Source organism: Carcharodon carcharias, chromosome 16 (assembly GCF_017639515.1).
Source record: "Carcharodon carcharias isolate sCarCar2 chromosome 16, sCarCar2.pri, whole genome shotgun sequence".
In the NCBI taxonomy this organism is placed as follows: Eukaryota; Metazoa; Chordata; class Chondrichthyes; order Lamniformes; family Lamnidae; genus Carcharodon; species Carcharodon carcharias.
In genome coordinates this window covers 65,497,296-65,511,666 of record NC_054482.1, presented here as the reverse complement: position 1 = coordinate 65,511,666, position 14,371 = coordinate 65,497,296, and the positions used below count along the sequence as shown (strand labels likewise).

General features: G+C 43.5%; 1 protein-coding gene across 8 annotated transcripts in view; it reads right to left on the bottom strand.

Annotated features, from left to right (window-relative positions):
* Positions 1-14,371, bottom strand: part of fggy (FGGY carbohydrate kinase domain containing) — a 368,733-nt gene that overhangs the window by 324,638 nt on the left and 29,724 nt on the right. For 7 of the 8 annotated variants that reach the window (XM_041208766.1, XM_041208769.1, XM_041208768.1 and 4 more), the window contains 2 exons: positions 5,676-5,863; positions 4,311-4,422 (listed from right to left, as the gene is read on the bottom strand). In XM_041208766.1, the coding sequence (XP_041064700.1) occupies positions 4,311-4,422; positions 5,676-5,852 (289 nt within the window). In that variant the 5' untranslated portion in view covers positions 5,853-5,863. The other variant, XM_041208770.1, reaches the window with a different exon arrangement.

Below are 14,371 nucleotides of genomic sequence, written 5' to 3'. Positions count from 1 at the left end.
ATATGACTCTGTTCACAGAGCGCAGGTGAGCTGCCATCAGCCAGACAGGAGTCAGACATTCATATAAGCTATGTGAGGGTCTATGGTTGTTCCCACTGCATGTTGTCATCATCCTTCTGGAATGTTGGGACTATGGACATCCGCTGCGTCTCCAGGACAGGAGTCTTATCAGAGTTATCAGAGGTTGTGTGCGCTGCCATCAGCCAGACAGGAGTCAAACTTTCACATATGCAATGTGAAGATCTATGATGTCTCCTCACTGCATGTCATCATCATCCTCCATGAATCTGGCAGCTATGAGGGCACCTCGAGCATGCCTGCCTTGTCTGGCCAATGCGATGGCCTCATTGCCATCATTCTCACCTTCGAGGTTGTCCTCACCCTCATCTCCGTCGACACCCTCCTCATCAGAGGAAATGTGAAGCTCCCCCATCTCCTCTCCCCATTGCAGCGCCAGGCTGTAAAGGACACAGTAGGCGATGACGATGTGTGGCACACTCTGTGGACTGTATTGTAGGGCTCCATCAGACCGGTCCAAGCACAGGAACTTCCTTTTCAACATTCAATGGTTTGCTCCACTGAGGTGCAAGTTGCAGTATGAGCTTCGTTGTACTTTCTCTCTACTGCACTCTGAGGCTGCCGCAAGGCTGTCATCAGCCACGTCCTCTGCAGATAGCCCTTGTCCCTGAGGAACCAACTCTGCAGTCTCTCTGGACCCTGGAAGACAATAAGGATCTGACGCCCACTGAGAGTGTAGGAGTCGTGGACACTGGGATACGTGCGCAGACCTGCAGGATGCGTTTGTGGTGACCCCGCACCAGCTGAACATTGTGAGTGGAAGCCCTTGTTGTTGACGTAGTTAACCGCCCGTTGCCATGGAGATTTGAGCACCATGTGAGTGCAGTCAAAGGCACCCTGCACCCGTGGGAAACCCGAGATCTGGGCAAATCCCAGTGCTCTTGCTTGCTGGCTTTCCTAATTCTGGGCAAAATGCACAAAGTTGTGTGCCTTCGCAAAGATGGCATCCGTGACCTCATGGATGCATTTGTGCGTGGAGGCTTGCGATATCCTACAAAGGTCACCTTTAGAGCCCTGAAAGGAGCCCCTGGCATAAAAATTGAGTGCCACGGTCACATTCATGGCCACTGGTAGTGGATGCCCTCCATGTCCCAGTGGAGCCAAATCCTGCAGCAGGTGGCAGATGTGGCTAACCAGTTCCCTGGACATTCGCAGTCATCAGGTGACACCGGTTCTCAGTCATCTACAGGAATGACAAGCGCCGTCTACAGACCTTGGGTCTAGCTAAGCACCAACCAGCAATGGTTCGCTGTGACTCTTCAGCAGTGTGCATGGGAGCCCCAGCTGCCCCTTCTTCCCTCTATCCAGCCAGACACCTGCATCACTCTCTTCCCCTTCGTCTCCGCTCTCTGTAGGCCATGAGACATACAGCTACGTCACCAGGTTCCATGCTCCTGTCTTGACATACTCCTACTGCAAGATGAAAGAGAGAGACACATAGGTTAGCTTTGGTGTACTAAGAACCTCTCTTGGTTAAGTCTGAAGGCCCCTTAATGCATCCCAGAGAGTTCTGGCCACCACTTGGTGCGCTGCCCGAAACCCCACCCACCTCTGCTCCACTCACCTGACTGATTGGTGGCAGCTTTGTCCACTGGACTGCATGCTGTGCTCTCAGCTCAGGTGCAGGAATTCTCCTAACCTGCACTGCAAGAGGCTGCGCTGTTGGCTTGAACCATGGGGGAGACTAGTCCAAACCTGAATGATGATATTGCAGGGGGCTGTGAATGCCTCCACCATTGACAGCTCCATGTCACAAGGAGATTGTACAACTTGCTCAGTCATCCAAGTGTTCTGCAGTCCACTAAAATGCTCATTAGTTTGCAATCTGTGCCCGAGAGTTTAAAAGTTCTGGGGCATTTGGTGGCACTTTCATTCTGCTGCTTTGCTTGAGTGGGCAGGTAAGCTAGAAGCCTGACTCCATGCATGTCAACATGGCTGCACCTGAACTGTCTCAGCTGCAGGAGAACAGTCACTTTATACAAGGTTTCCCTAATGCATCGCCACTTCCCACCACCCCCCACCCGCATGTGCTTGTGCACCACCATCAACTGCAGTGCAGCCCTTGCCCCGGCACCGCATCGTGAGCCAGCTGGGAAAATGCAACTTGCTTGTGCCCTCACCTGAATGCGCAGCGCCTCAACCTTAAGGTCCAACAGGCGAACTTCGCGAGTGCTGCGCAACGTTACTGTGCACTCACCTCCAAGTTCCCCTCGAAGTGCAGCTCGCCAGGCGCACGCCTTATAAATGCCACTGTGAAACACGTCAGCGTGCAATTATGCCAACGTGCTCGGATGATGCAGCATGGGGGATGATTCTGGTAAGCAGGGTTTATAATGATATGCAGATGTATTCAAGTGCAATTCCCAATGTGTGGCAGCAGGAAAGGTGGCCCGCCATTGACAGGCGGAGCAGACAATTGCAACCCAGTTTCATAACATCATGAAACTGACTTTTGGCCTGCCCGCCATATTGTCCGCTCACACCCAGCATAGCCACACACCAATGGGCACGGAAAATTCCACCCAGGGATTCTTTATTCAACTGGAATCAGATCTTTATAAAAGTTAATGGAAAAGCTTTGCTCAGAGAAACAAACTATTTACAATGGACATTTATGCCAATGCTCCAGATCCACCAGGAGACCATTGAGAGCTTAACACCCGATCTATAACCAACCGAGCAGGAGAATGCAGTTGGTAGTCCTCTTACTGTTAACTTCCCGTTACCTCGTGACCCAGACTGCCTTGTCTCCCAAATATGAAAGGGACCTTCCTCTCTTCGTGACCTTTCAAATTCAGGGGTGCTGTCCAAGTGGTCCGCCTAGGTCTCCAGAAGCTGTTTACCCGCTCCACTGCTATTTCCCAGTTCTCTAGCCACTGTCAGAGGCTTCGGTCTGTTCCTACTCATGGCTTTAGGTCCTTGATGCTGTGACTCACCTGTCTGAGAGATCTGCTCCTGCTCCTTGCTGCCACCCTGCTCTCTCTTTCTCTCTGCGATTTCTCGCTCCACCTCCCTATTCAGCCTGCACTCCAGGCTCCACCCCCTTCTACTTCAGCCCATGCTCCAGGCTTCCGCCCTCAGCCTGCAGTGGGCATCACTTTTCAAACGAGGGAGGCCCAATGGGCCGACCAAGTTCCCTGCCTGGAGTCCTCCTGGGGTGATGACCTCTGCTGGCAGGGACCCAGTGCCCTGCAAGGAATGCCCTGCAGTGGGCAAGGTCGGGAATCCAGTCCCGCACTGACATCACTAGTCAGGATGCTGAGCTCCCACTTATCTTTCTTGCTACATATATATAACACTATTTACCTACCCATTAACATTTGCTTAAGATATAAATAACTTGTTGCTCCAAGCAAAACATTATATTTTTTACACCTATTCATTATTTTGCTGCAACGTGCATTACGCAATTCTACAAATTTCTCTCCACATTCTGTTTTCAGTGTTGATAACTGCACTTTATCTATTTTCCAGTAATCTTCTCTGTTGTGTTCTACAAAATAAGACAGGTGGGGCCTGTACACTTTCTATATATTCCCGTTTTTGCAACTTGTAATATATTTTCTGTGCCCCTTTGTTGCTTTCTAGATTTCTCCTGCTGTTCTTGGCATTTGTGTAAACTACTTCCTTTAGCTTTATATTTACCTCACATGTTAAGCATGGTTGCTTGACTACACAAGTAACACTTCTGATCTTTAGTTAGTCTTGTATTTAACTATCTACTTCTTTAAATACCTCCCACGGATGGTGAAAAAAGTCAGGAAGTTTTCCATATTTTGAAATGGTGGAGCAGATTCTGGTGGGTTGTCTTGACTTTTTCAATCCTTGCAAAGAATGTGGTGCGAATGTGGTGCTGATCCTCACAATCTCTTCAATGTTTTCCAATTAATCCTGAATGGCATTTTTCTTCAGGTGTTCTTAGCACTATCTTCCCACTGGTTGCTTTCATTTGCATCAAGCTAGGGTGCTTTTCAGCTTACATTCTGAAGTCAAACATTTTGAACTTTTTCCAAGTTTTTCCAAAGGTGGGTTACTAACTTATGGCTTAGATGGACATTTTAAATAATGTTATATATTACAAAACATGACATTATCATGTATGATGATGTCATTTAACATTATGCCAACTACTGTTGCAACATTTAAAAATGCTTCGATCATGAAATGATTGGATGCATAACAGACGGATATCGATCTTTATATAGGTGATAGGAAGTAGGAAGGAGGCTTACCTTCTGCATTAACTGCTAGAGGCTCAAATTTTTCATCAAGCACAACAAGAGAACAGGTAGCAACAAAGCCAATTCCTTGGAGATAGCACAGATTGGCTGCCTGAGCTATTCTCTGCAAGATGAAGGAAAGTATGCAGTAATAAAATTAGTTGTTAATTTGTTTATCATTATAATCTGCATTTTTCTGTATTCACTGATCAGATGTAGCCTTTGGTTCCGGCCCACCTCCTCCTTCGACCTCTAGGTTCAAATCAAGCTTGGGAAGACACTAGTCACAAAGGTGTGTTTTGTTTCAATGTAAGGCTGCTTCATTTATAATATTTTTCTACTCTTTCCTTCATAGTTTCTCCACTTCATTTACTAACTGCTGTCAAGAAAGCAGGTAAGAAACCATTGTATAGGCCACTGCCAAAATCATTCTGATTCTAGCAGCAGGATGATATGCAAGAAGGTGTGGGAATTGTGACATATCCAATTAACTTACTCCCAGTGGAAAACCACCTGATCTCTGCTCGTCACTTCCCCACAATAGTACAACAAAGATTGAAAATGCCATTCAATTTTCAGGTTTTTGCACTTGACATTCTCTCCGGCTCAGTAGTACAGTCACTTCTAGAGGTAAACTTTGGGTTTTTGGCAATCCATAGTGCACCATTTTGCCAATATTTAGTTAAAACAATAGCATAGCTCCAAAATAATAATAGTGAACTTTTGCTTCACATGCAAGCTACTGAAATATATCATATGCCACCATATGATTATGGAGTGCAGCAGCCACTATACTACTGGGCCTCCTTTTTTAGAGTAAATAGCTTATTGTCGGTTACAGAATCTATTTCAGGCTGTTGAAAAACAGTTAAATACAATGTAGAAATGCAACACAGGAAAAATATGAGGCAGTTGCAGAAATTTCTTCAACTAAATGACTGTGTCTGCTGCAATTGGCACTTCCTTTTCCAACCACAACAGTGATATTTGCCAGTGGCTCATCATCTAGCCCATCTAGAACAAATATCATAATGGCCCAACATTTCATGCCAGGAAATTTTGGTTTTATGGAGGAAACTGTTTGCCAATTATTGCTAAGAGCATGATAAAAAATGTTGCATTAGTAATCACATTCCTCATGCCAAGTGGCATAAGGACTATGGTTATTGTTACAATATTTTCATTAATCTTTATAAATGCAATGAGATTTGACAGAAAACTCTGTTACCTTTCAGTGGCTTAAACTGTAGTTCTTTGTATTTGACAGAAATGCCAGTAGCAGACAAGGTACAGGATTCCTGTGTTACAGAAATACAGCCTGGTCTGTGAATAGTTGTTTTGTTCAATATTGTCACGCAAATCTTCTTATAATTATACCTTTGAAACAGTACAGCAGGCTGCCCAGATATCATCTGAAGACTGCTCATAGTAGTCAGGCTGTGGTTTCCAAATTTGGATCGGTTGTTCAGCTTGCACGACCACTTTACCATTCTGGTCTGTAAGTGCTGCTCGTACACTTGCAGTTCCCACATCGATCCCCATGTAGTACTTCATGTTGGGTCAGTCTGCAAATTAAACAAAGGATACTCAATTGGGAACTGTGAAATGTGGCATTCCACAAGTAAAAAATATCTAATCATTTACCAAGTCACAAATAAGGAAGATCTGACAGATTATCTATAAGAAAGCTATGAAGAGATGATGCAGCAATTCCCATTATCTTTGTTACTTCTGATTTAGTCAAAATTTATTCCAATGTTCCACACAACGTGTTTTATTCATATGGCAAAAAAATCACTCCACATCATTTTAATGTTTAATGTGAATTATTCATGATGTTCTATTAACAAAAACACTTAAATGAAAAAAGTGTCTTAATATTTAGCAGCTGATTTGGCCCATATCTTGCCTTTGTAAGAAAGTTAGAGAAGATGAAGAGTAAATTTTATGGGCTATTTTGATCAAATTCTAAAGTTATTGCAACAGTCCGCACAAAGCTGATAAGCTCTTATGTACATGATGTGAAATCAGGATCAAAAACTATAAAAATGACTTGTATTATAACACAATTTTTATACAGTCCACAAACACCAATTTAAATAAGCAATTTGTGCTACCTATTTTTTTCATATGGACTAAGATTGCATTCTATTGCTGTAATTCAGTGACACAATAGTCCATTGCCTCTAGGTATTCATTCTTCATTAAGTGAAAAATAATGAGCAATGGATATATGCTCATCTGTTGCAGTGTTGATATATGATTACTAACTGTTCACTGAAAGTATCCAGTTAAAGTGAAGCTGTCACCAATGAGCTTTGGGATGCACTTTGAAGGTCTTTTATTATAATAAAAACAAATGTTATTTGTGAATGGCATACTTAGAGTCAGGGTATAATGCTTGGCAAAAACAGAATTACCTGGAAAAACTCAGCAGGTCTGGCAGCATCGGCAGAGAAGAAAAGAGTTGACATTTCGAGTCCTCATGACCCTTCAACAGAACTGTTCTGTTGAAGGGTCATGAGGACTCAAAACATCAACTCTTCTCTGCCGATGCTGCCAGACCTGCTGAGTTTTTCCAAGTAATTCTGTTGTTGTTTTGGATTTCCAGCATCTGCAGTTTTTTGTTTTTATAATGCTTGACACACTGCCCAAAAACAAATGTGATGCACGAGAGGAAGTTCACATTATAATAAAGATCTTTCTCAATCTTAAGACCCTAAAGCTGCAAAATTCAGCTCTGTCATGCAGCTAGTTTTGACACTCGGGAAGCCAGGAAATGAAAAACATGGCAGAGGGTCTGCTACCATTGAATTCCGGCGTGGCCCGAGGCGATCATTGTATTTGAAAGGGCAATGGTGTAGGTGCTCACAATGTTCCCTTTAAACTGCACACGTGCGCAGCCATGCAGCAATCAGGAATGTGCCACACTGGGAACAAGCAGACCATGCACAATGTTCCCTTTAAAATGCATGCATACATGGCCCTGTGTAGATCTTAAAGGGACCATGCAGTGCAACAAGCTGGCTGCACAAAGTAAACGGTAGTTAGAGGGGACATTGGTCCCATGCACGTACCAGAAGCATGCAAAGTAATCATGATGTACATGCTGATTTCGCACACAAATTTTGGACCTTGTGGATCCTGTTAATGCCCTTTCTTATACACGAACAGCTGAATACGCGTCCAGCTGCATAAGGACCCACCTCCGACTATTGCTATTTAAAGACATCGCCATTCAATTTTCAAGGGAGGTGGTTTTAACTTTTTTTTGCTGCTGCATAGATAGTGGAAATACAGTGTACAGTGGATTTTAGAGTAGTTGATGAGCACTTTTTCAGTCAGCAGGGTGTGGTAGTGGATCTTTTAAAAGGTGCGGTGTGGATTTGAAAGGCCTCTGAGCAGAGCACTTACTCCCAGTAATGGGAGATATAGTTGCAGTTCCTCTTGGGCTGCAGCATGAAATGCAAATGGAGCGCAGACAGCAGAGAGGAGAAGCTTTTCACAAACGAACAAAGAGGAGGGTTCTCAAGAGGAAGCCTTACCCACCTAGGGTCATTTGTTTATTCTTTCACTGAACATGGGCGTTGCTGGCTAGGCCAGCATTTTTATTGCCCATCCCTAATTGCCCTTGAGAAGGTGGTGGTGAGCTGCGTTCTTGAACAGCTGCAGTCCATGTGGTATAAGTACACCCACAGTGCCGTTTGGGAGGGAGTTCCAGGATTTTGACCCATCAACAGTGAAAGAATGGCGATATAGTTCCAATTCAGGACAATGTGTGGCTTGGAGGGGAACTTGCAGGTGATGGTGTTCTCATTCATCTGCTGACCTCGTCCTTTGAGGTGGTAGGGGTTGCACGTTTGGAAGGTGCTTCAACGGAGCCTTGGGTGAGTTGCTGCAGTGCATCTTGTAGATGGTACATACTGCTGCCACTGTGCATCGTTGGTGGACGGTGTGGATGTTGGAGTTGTTGGATGAGGTACCAATCGCCTTGACCCTCCAGCTCCTCTACCTGTAGCTCTCCTATGGGTCTGCAGCTCTCCTTTTTGTGTGGACACACCGCATCTATATCTTAATTTTCTTCCTGTTTGTACTGCTTCCAGGTCAAGGGTTGCCAGTTCATGCATAGATCTGTATTTCTTATCCAAGAAAAGTACAATTGATCCCTATATAATTGATGCAAATTCTTAAAAGTCCCTTTTTAAAAACAACTACAGATTCCACTGGCCTTTTAAAGAAATTACACATTTCCCTTACTATACTGCTTCTGGGGCAAATGTTGTCACACTCCCCCACTCCCTCGCCCTGGACAAAACAACAAATTTATTGTAGTGAAGCTTCCCTCACAGCAGTGTCCAAATACTGCAAGTTATCATAAACACTTTAACAACTAGTATATTACATGCAACACATTGTATTTATAAAACAAGCTTCATTACAAACATACAGTGTTATTTTATAATCTTATAAAATTCAATATGTTCATCTGGCTTTAGGACAATGTTTTTGTCCCTATTCTTTAAACTCTTGACATCCGCAATCACATTGTTTCAGCCTGCAATACACCATTTTTAGTGTAAATTGCTGTGGTATCAAACTCCACTAAAACAACCTTTGATTCTTTGTTAAAAGATTATACCTTGGTTTGACATTCTTCATATTGATTTTTTTAAAATCAGTATTGGATTCTGCATATTTTGGACCCTGGGATAGTTTCCGTGAAGGGCCTTAAGATCCTTCAATTCTTTTGGTCTGGTTAACTTGGTTAAGAACTGATTTCTGGCAAACCATTTGACATCTGGGTCCTAGTGCCTATGAGCTGGAATCTAAGGACAAATCTCTTGTCATAGCGTTTCTTACTCTCTGGATTCAGCAATTTCCTGTTTTCTTCTTTAAAGCCAGACACTAAATTGTCATCAGGGTTTTCACTTTCTAAAACAGACTCCGAAGCATTCTTTTCAGGTTTTAACAACTGATCTCCATTTTCTTCCAAGTCTGTACATTTTTTTAAAATGTGCAAGTCTTTGAAAGAAGTTTCAAACAGCCAAACATCCTAACTGTTCTTCATAACAATTGAATTCACCTCATCATGTTTAAATTCAAGATTATTTTTAAATTTAACTCTTCGGTTTTCTTTTTCAGGAGATGCAAGTTTAACACTTCCTCTCTGTGCATATAGTTCATTCTTCTGTCAAGTAAAAACCACTGAAGCTGCTTCAAGAGCTTTCATCAGGTTATGTTGATGTTCAGCTAAGAAAGCTTGACGCTCCTTTTTATTTAGTCCACAAATTTACTTAATTTCTTTTTACTTTTCGTCCTCCCATTGCATTCAAGCTTTGTCTAATTTCTATCTAGTGAAAACAATTGCCTCTCTGTTTTGAAGGTTTAATTTACACTCAAGAACACGTATCATTCCTCGCAACTCAATAGTGTCAGCATTGGACTCAGCTTTTCCACTCTTTTTCAAAATACTTTTTCCCTCTGTTTCATCATTAGCTTTGAGTAGGGTTGGTAGCTTTCCACTGTGCCTCATCTTGCTCAAACTTATCCTGCATTTTTAGTTCAGGCTATTTTAAAGCTTCGCTAACTGCTATTAACTTTTCCTTTACAGCTTGGTGCTCCAATGTCCCTTTAAAATTAGCAAGCTGAGTTTGACTTTTTGGACACATCTTTAGTCGAAACATTAATTCTCACAGCAGGTTTATAGAAAGTCATGGATTCTTTTAAATTATTCAGTTTTTCCTGTACAATTTCAGTTTCAACAGCCTTGCTGGGCTTTCCCGAAGACAGGAGACAGCAATATCTTACCCCCAGCCAAGTTATTTCCTAAGAAGAAATGAACATCTTCAACAGATTACACCCACAATCAGACAACCAGCGATTAAACCATATTTTAAATTAACCTTATACAAAGGAACAATTTCCATCAATACTGTGAATCAATCCCTTTTTATTCTTCCAACCTTTTAGAGAGAGCTTCATGTAACCTGCCAACATCAGTGACTATGCTGATCCTGTACTTTGAAGGATAATAATCGATTTGCCTGCTTCAGCAGATGAACATGGGGGACACTACACCTTAGAGCAAAAAATCTCCATAGCTTTCCATCACCCGATTTATCCTCTCAGTGAATGTGGGAGAGACTCCCTGCTTGTCATGAGTTTTATCATCAGGCCATTATCATCTGGGGTCACACCCCTTGACTAGACAAATGCAACAGGTTTGGATTTTAACTTCCAGCATTCAGCCTTCATGTGTCTTTTCTTATGACAAAAATAGCATATTGATCACTTTGAACTAAAGCTGTCATCCGAACCTTCACTTCTACTAACCCGAGAAGGGCCTGGGTCTTTGCCTTCTCCCTCTTTCTCAGCAGCCCCTTTCCTCTTCTCATCATCGACCTTCCTCTCATTCCAGTTTCTCCACAAGTTTCCAGTTCCTAATCATTTATGAATTAACTCACAATTGTCTGCCATTACTGAGGCTTCCCTTATTTTATGAACTTTGTGGGCTTCAGGTGAGACCAGAACCACAAATGGACACTATTTTTGAATTCCCCCAGCAACATCACCTCCCTAGGTTATCAAAGTTCTGTTCCATCTTCATCAACCTACCCCACCTATCGAATGACATTTCCTCCCCCCCTGGCAAATTCTACATGGGACTGACCTGTTTGCTTTCTAAAATTTCTAAATTTATGCCTGTAGGCTTCTGGTACCAACTTGTAAACACTGAGTACAGCAATCTTTACTTCTTCATAATCACGAGTGCTCTGCTGAAAGGGATGAGTATACCATCAAAGCCCTCCCCACCAAAACACTTTGTAGGAGTATAGTTCACTGTTTTTTCCGCCAATTCAGATCCATGGCAATTTTCTCAAAGGACACAAAGTACATCTCCACTCCCTCCTCACTAAGTAAAAATTCTTCATCAAATCAAAATTAAGGGGGGTTCTCTCTAAATCAGCTTCATTTTCCCTCGTTAACTCAAGTTCATTAACCAGAACTCAGGTTCCATTTTGAGTTTTTCATCTGTCTCTCTCTTTTGCTTTATCTCTGCCCTCTTTCCCTATCTCTTTCCTTACTTCTTTCTTCTCTTGCCAATTTCTCTCTTTCTTAGTCAATCTTTCACAGTTCTATTTATTTTTCAATTCTGGCCAGTTGTACTCAATCACTAACAGAACTGCCTTTCTTACTTGAGCCCCGAGTGCCTTGCCAATTCTTCAAGGGTGCCAACCCTCTTAGCTCCTGATCTTACCTTAATCCCCAAGGGCTCTGCTACAGCTTGTAAGTCGTCTTTTCTTAATTGTTTCAAATCTCTGAAAGATCCTCTCTCTCAGCAAAGGTTAGATCCTCAAAAGGTAACCATGTAGATTTCCAAATAAAATATAGCAAAAGCAAATATGAAAGCTTGTTTGTTTAAATGCTGGAAAGTTCCTCCAGCAAACCAGCTTTATAGTCTCCAGGTTCAATCCCAGACTTGAGCTCCCAATTTTGGTTTAATTCCCATGGGGAACTGTTAACCAAAATAACCAAAAATTTACCATAGGACGCCCAAATAAAGAAATTACCAACAAGAGTCTATTTTACGTAGCTTTTAGTTTAACACAATTCAGAGTCAACGCAAGTTAAACATGAATTAACAGGCAATTGATATTTCACATAAAAAGGTAAATTTCACTTCAAATAGTTGATAAACAAAGATATGTCTTACACAACTACAAGCATATATGGCATTACACAGCTACACAGTTCCACAATATCTTGTTGTTTATTCACACAGGTTAGGTCAGGATAGAATGACAGTTTACGCCTCCAAGTTTCACGGGTACAATTATCATCAGCAAGGAGCACGTCTATGAACTCACTCTCCCTCATGTCAAAACAGTCCTGATGGTGAACCTTTCCAGGGTTCCTTTTCAACCAACCAATACGGTTTGGCCACTTTTGGGAAAACACCCAGCAGTATCTCCAAGCTATCCACACAGCTTTCCAGGTTATAGGCCTTATCTTAGCCAGCTCACGCAGTACCTGAAAGAGCTCCTGTCTCCTTTGATGTCAAGCAAAAAAATCTGACCTCTTCCTGAGAGTCTTTTGCTTCTTCCCCTCACAAGAATTCTGTGTTCCCTTATCTGTCTCTGTCTGCTTTTCCTTTGGCTTGAATTTTCGCTCCCGGGTTGGGATTGCAGAGTCAGTACAATTCCTGGCTCTGCAAACCCGATACAAGAGAAAGAGCCAAAAACATCCAATTTGCAGTTGGGATGAGGCAGACGAAAATGGGAGTCGTGGTGGGCAACTTCGGAAACAGGCAGAAGCTTCCAGGTGTAGAAGGCCTGCTTTAGTGCACTAGTTCTTTGTCCAGGATTTTAAAAAATGCAATGAAACAAAAAACAGCCCTTCAGCCCTCACCCCTCATATCCTTTTTGTCTCCTACACACTCACCATGCCACATCCATGTCCTCCACCTAACCCCCATGGCATCTCATACCCTCTATGCCAGCCTATGCCCTTCAACCCATGCCCCATGGCCTTTTGTAGCCCCTATGCCAGCCTATGACCTTCCACCACCCCCTTGGCCCTTTATAGCCCCTGCCAACTTAGTACCAGGCATAGGTGATGGCGTAGTGCTATTGTCGCTGGACTAATAATCCAGAGACCCAGGGTAACGCTCTGGGGACCCGGATTCGAATCCCACCATGGCAAATGAAGGAATTTGAATTCAATAAAACATCTGGAATTAAAAGTCCAACGATGACTATGAAACCATTGCCAATTGTTGTAAAAATCCATCTGGTACACCCATGCCCTTTAGGGAAGGGAATCTGTCATCCTTACCTGGTCTGGCCTACATGTGACACCAGACCCACTGCAATGTGGTTGACTCTTAAATACCCTCTGAAATGCCACTCAGTTGTGACAAACCACTACAAAGACACAAAAAAGGAATGAAGTCGGATGGATCACCCAGCATCGACCTAGGCACCGGAAATGACAATGGCAATCACAGTCTTTTCGACCCTGCAAAGTCCTCCTTACCAACACTTGAGGGCTAGTGCCAAAATTGGAAGAGCTGTCTTGCAGACTAGTCGAGCAACAGCCTGACATAGTCATCCTCACGGAATCATACCTTACAGATAATGTCCCAGACACCACCATCACCATCCCTGGGTATGTCCTGTCCCGCCGGCAGGACAGACCTAGCAGAGGTGGCAGCACAGTGGTATACAGTCGGGAGGGAGTTGCCCTGGGAGTCCTCACATCGACTTCGGACCCCATAAAGTCTCATGGCATCAGGTCAAACATGAGCAAGGAAACCTCCTGCTGATTACTACGTACTGCTCTTCCTCAGCTGATGAATCAGTGCTCCTCCATGTTGAACATCACTTGGAGGAAGCACTGAGGGTGGCAGGGGCACAGAATATACTCTGGGTGGGGGACTTCAAAGTCTATCACCAGGAGTGGCTCAGTGGCACCACTACTAACTGAGCTGGCCGAGTCCTAAATGACATAGCTGCTAGACTGGGTCTGAGGCAGGAGAAGGAACCAACAAGAGGGAAAAACATACTTGACCTCATCCTCACCAACCTGCCTGCCGCGGATGCATCTGTCCATGACAGCATCGGTAGAGTGATCACCACATGATCGTTGGGGAGGCGAAGTCCCACCTTCGCATTGAGGATATCCACCATCGTGTTGTGTGGCACAACCACATGCTACATTGGTTTGGATTTCGAACAGATCAACAACTCAAGACTGGGCATCCATGAGGCGCTGTGGGCCATCCGCAGCAGCAGAATTGTACTAGAACACAATCTGTAACCTCATGGCCCGGCATATCCCCTACTCTACTATTATCATCAAGCCAGGGGATCAACTCTGATTCAACGAATAGTGCAGAAGGGCATGCCAAGAACAGCACCAGGCATACCTAAAAATGAGGTGTCAACCTGGTGAAGCTATAAAATTGGACTATTTGCATGCCAAACAGCATAAGCAGCAAGTGATAGAGAGAGCTAAGCAATCCCACAACCAACGGATCAGATCTAAGCTCTGCAGTCCTGCCACATCCAAGC